At 48.3% G+C, this 3,794-nt stretch overlaps 1 protein-coding gene across 1 annotated transcript; it reads right to left on the bottom strand.

Annotated features, from left to right (window-relative positions):
• Positions 1-2,071: 2,071 nt before the first annotated feature.
• LOC140897230 (ribonuclease-like) lies at positions 2,072-2,584 on the bottom strand. The gene has a single exon (XM_073309624.1). The coding sequence runs from the start codon at positions 2,582-2,584 to the stop codon at positions 2,072-2,074; it is 513 nt and encodes a 170-aa protein (XP_073165725.1).
• Between the last annotated feature and the right edge of the window lie 1,210 nt (positions 2,585-3,794).

Raw genomic sequence — 3,794 nt, 5'->3', positions numbered from 1 at the left:
TGATGTTACTGTTTGAGTGTGTGTGTGTGTGTCTGTGATATTAGTGTTTGTGTGTGAGTGATATTAGTATATGTGTGTATGAGTGTGTGATATTAGGGTATGTCTTCACTACTCGCTGGATTGGCGGGCAGCGATTGATCCAGTGGGGATCGATTTATCATGTCCAGTCTAGACGCGATAAATCGATCCCCGAGCGCTGTCCCGTCGACTCCTGTACTCCAGCGCCACGAGAGGCGCAGGCAGAGTCGATGGGGGAGCGGCAGCAGTTGACTCACCGCGGTGAAGACACCATGGTAAATCGATCTAAGTATGTCGACTTCAGCTACGTTATTCACATAGCTGAAGTTGCATAACTTATATTGATCCCCCCCAAGTGTAGACCAAGCTTAGTGTATGTATGAGCATTTGGATGTTAGTATGTGTCCTTCCTGGCAGCTCAGCACCATGCAGACAAATAAGGAAAGGTCCTGGCCTGACATTGGCATCACAGCATTCACGTCTATCTACCCATCCCCAGACACATCGGTCTCACAGTCTATCATTGTACCCACCACTCTACCTATCTATCTATCCCCAGACACATCAACCGATCGGTCTACCACCAAATACTCCACTTGCTCTAACTATCCATCCCTGGACCCATCAATCTATAAATCGATCACAATACCCTCCACTCTCCCAGTTTATCCATACATATACACATCACCCTGCCTAACGCCATACCTACCACTGTATCTGTCTATCCATTCCCATACACATCAACCTATCAGTCTATTTTTCCTTGAAAACATCTGTTTGCCAGAAGCTAAGAATGGTGATGGGGATGGATCACTTGATGATTCCCTGTTCTGTTCATTCCCTCTGGGGCACCTGGCATTGTCCACTGTCGGAAGACAGGATACTGGGCTAAATGGATCTTTGGTCTGACCCAGTATGGCTGTTCTTATGTTCTTATTGTGCAGTGGGAATCAAAAAGCTAACATAATGTTAGGAAATTTTAGGACAGTGGCTCTCAACCTTTCCAGACTACAGTACCCCTTTCAGGAGTCTGATTTATCCTGTGTATCCCCACATTTCACCTCACTTAAAACTATTTATTAAAAAAAGAGTTAGGTAAGTTCACGGAGGATAAGTCCACCAATGACTCTTAGCCAAGGTGGTCAGGGACACAGTTCTATGCTCTGGATGTCCCTAAATCTCTGATTGATAGTGCCAGAAGCTGGGTCTGGATGACAGAGGATGGATCACTTGATAAATTGCCCTGTTCTGTTCATTCCCTCTGAAGCATCTGGCACTGGTCACTGTTGGAGATAGGTATTGTGCTAGATGGATCACTGCTCTGACACACAATGGCCATTCTTATGTTCTTATGTAGGATTACTGGGTTCTATTCCCAGCTCTCAGAGGACAGTGGGGTCTAGTGGTTAAAGCAGGGCTGGTGGTAGCAGTCAGGACTCCTGGGCTCTGTTCCCAGCAATGAGGAAGAGGTTGACAATGGCCTTGAAAGCACAGAGAAATCCTGGAAAACCACAACATGTTTCCAGCACCATTCTTAAATGGTCAGTGGTTTATGTTCTTCCTATCCCCAGTCTCACACAATAAGACAGGGATTGCTTTTGCAGGTATCCAGCTTTATTGCATTTAGGGAGCACAGAGAAACATAGAAAAAAAAGTGAAGCAAACAATGACCAATAACATTTAATCATGTCATATATGAGGATTGCTCATGATCAGGCTGAATACACAATACAAGAACATGAAACTGATTAATATTTCTTAATGAAAGGATAGATTATTAGATGGCCACCAGGGACAACAAGACTGGGAAGGGCTAGCTATACAGTATAGTGGCCACTAGGAACAGCAGAGGGTGAGGGGCAGGGAAGGGGAGGCTATACTGTATAATGGGCAGTTGGGGCAGCAGAGGGTGCGGGGTGGAAACACCTATACCATTTCACTAGTGTTTAGAGACGGGTGAGGAGCCGGGTGCCGTGGCCAGTGTAGAAGAGACAGAGCAGGGTTAGAGAATGCAGCAGGGTCCCCTTCTTGCCTTCCACGGTCTGTCTGGGTCCTAAATGTGCCTCACAAATCTCACAGGGAGCCCATTCAAGCAGGAGAGGACAATTTTCTTTTTGCCACTGAGTCCGTTGAAAGAGAAGGTCCAGGGGTTAAATGTGCAGGTGGTGATTGAGAAGGAGTTCTTACTCTTACGTTTGAAGCCCCCAACGGGTATGCCATCCACATTGCAAATGGCATTGATTTTCTTGAGGGACTCATGGATGAAGGTGTTGGTATACTTCCAGAATATGCCCCGGTCCCACATCATCATGTTGCAGTAGACTTTGTTGTTGATGGCTTTGTTCTTGGGGTTGTTCACGTGCTCTCTCTGGAATATGTCATTCAGCGGATTCCAATACTGCCCGCTAGACAGGGCCAGGCAGGTGACCAGCAGGGCGAGGGGCAGCAGGAGCGCCGGGCAGGGTCCCTTCAGAGCCATAGCTGTGTCTGTCACTGGATCGACCTGCAGTGGGGGTAGGGGGGAGATGGATGGAGACAGCGTGGGGCGGGGTTCTGCCTCCTCCATGGAACCCCACCCAATAGCTCCTCCCACTCCCATGATCCCCTCCCACCCTACTCTGTTCCCAGAGCCCCTCCACATCCCATTATTCCTGCCCCATTCTGTGCCAGGTTTTGCACAGACCCTGACCAAGATCCGTCCTCTCATCCTCTAACCACTATTCCCAAGTCTCCTACCAGATCCATGGATAGACCCCAGGTGTCCTGAGTCTCAGAGGCAGACTGATATTGCCCTGCCCTTGTGCCACATGTAACTCACCCCCAACTTAGTCCAGCAGCCCCCCGCCCCAGCCTTGTTCTGTATCCAACACTTCACACTTTTGTTTGCTGTGTAGATGCATCCTGAGTCCTGACCCACTGGCACCCATACCTGTCGTCAGAGAGATGGATCCTGGTGTCTGCTGATCTGAACCTCTCCTTGATCCTCCCTCTCATCTTGGCTCATGTTATATAGAGCTCAACCAGACATGGAGTGGGAAGAGTTGGACGAGGAAGTCTAATAAGCAATTGGATTAGTATGATTTCCTGACAGCTTGCAATTAAAAGCAGTGGCCCAGCAGGCAGGGCATGGGTGGAGAACAACCGGCATGTGTCCTGGCAGAGAGGCGGACTCCACAAAAACATCTAAAGGTGTGTCTACCTAGCAAGCAAAGGTGTAATTGTAGAGTAGGTGGACACAGACGTGCCAGCTTTAATCGTTAGTGTGGGTAAGGATAGTGGGCGGCACAAACTTCACTGCAGGATAGCTGCCCCAATGCCAACCCACCAGGGACCTGGGGTACCAGCTCTGGTTGCCAGCCTGTGCTAAACCTGTGCTACCTTGTTCCCACTGTTATTGTTACCCATGTTAGCTAGACTAAAGCGAATGTAGGAACACACACCTGTGCTGCAATCACACTTTTGTTTGCTGTGTAGATGCACGCTGAGTCCTGACTCACTGGCATCTTCCTAATCCAGGCCTAGCCTAGAAACTCACAGTTTCTGCTGCCCCCCAGTCCTGAACTGTAACTCTCTGCTAGTCCAGCTTTGGATTCTGTTGTAGTCATTCAGATGGAAAACATGCCCCCAAAGCATCAGCAGTGTTAATGTGTCTCTGTGTCTCAGTTCTTTACATTTCAGATGTTTTAAGTAAGGCTTTTTTTTTTTTTTAACAGCCTCCCCTTCTTCTATTTCCCTTTAGCTGGACAGTTTTAGAAGGAATCCCACCCACCACCCAT

The sequence above is a fragment of the Lepidochelys kempii genome, chromosome 13, assembly GCF_965140265.1.
Source record: "Lepidochelys kempii isolate rLepKem1 chromosome 13, rLepKem1.hap2, whole genome shotgun sequence".
Lineage (NCBI taxonomy): Eukaryota > Metazoa > Chordata > Testudines > Cheloniidae > Lepidochelys > Lepidochelys kempii.
This window is presented reverse-complemented; position numbering and strand designations above follow the sequence as displayed.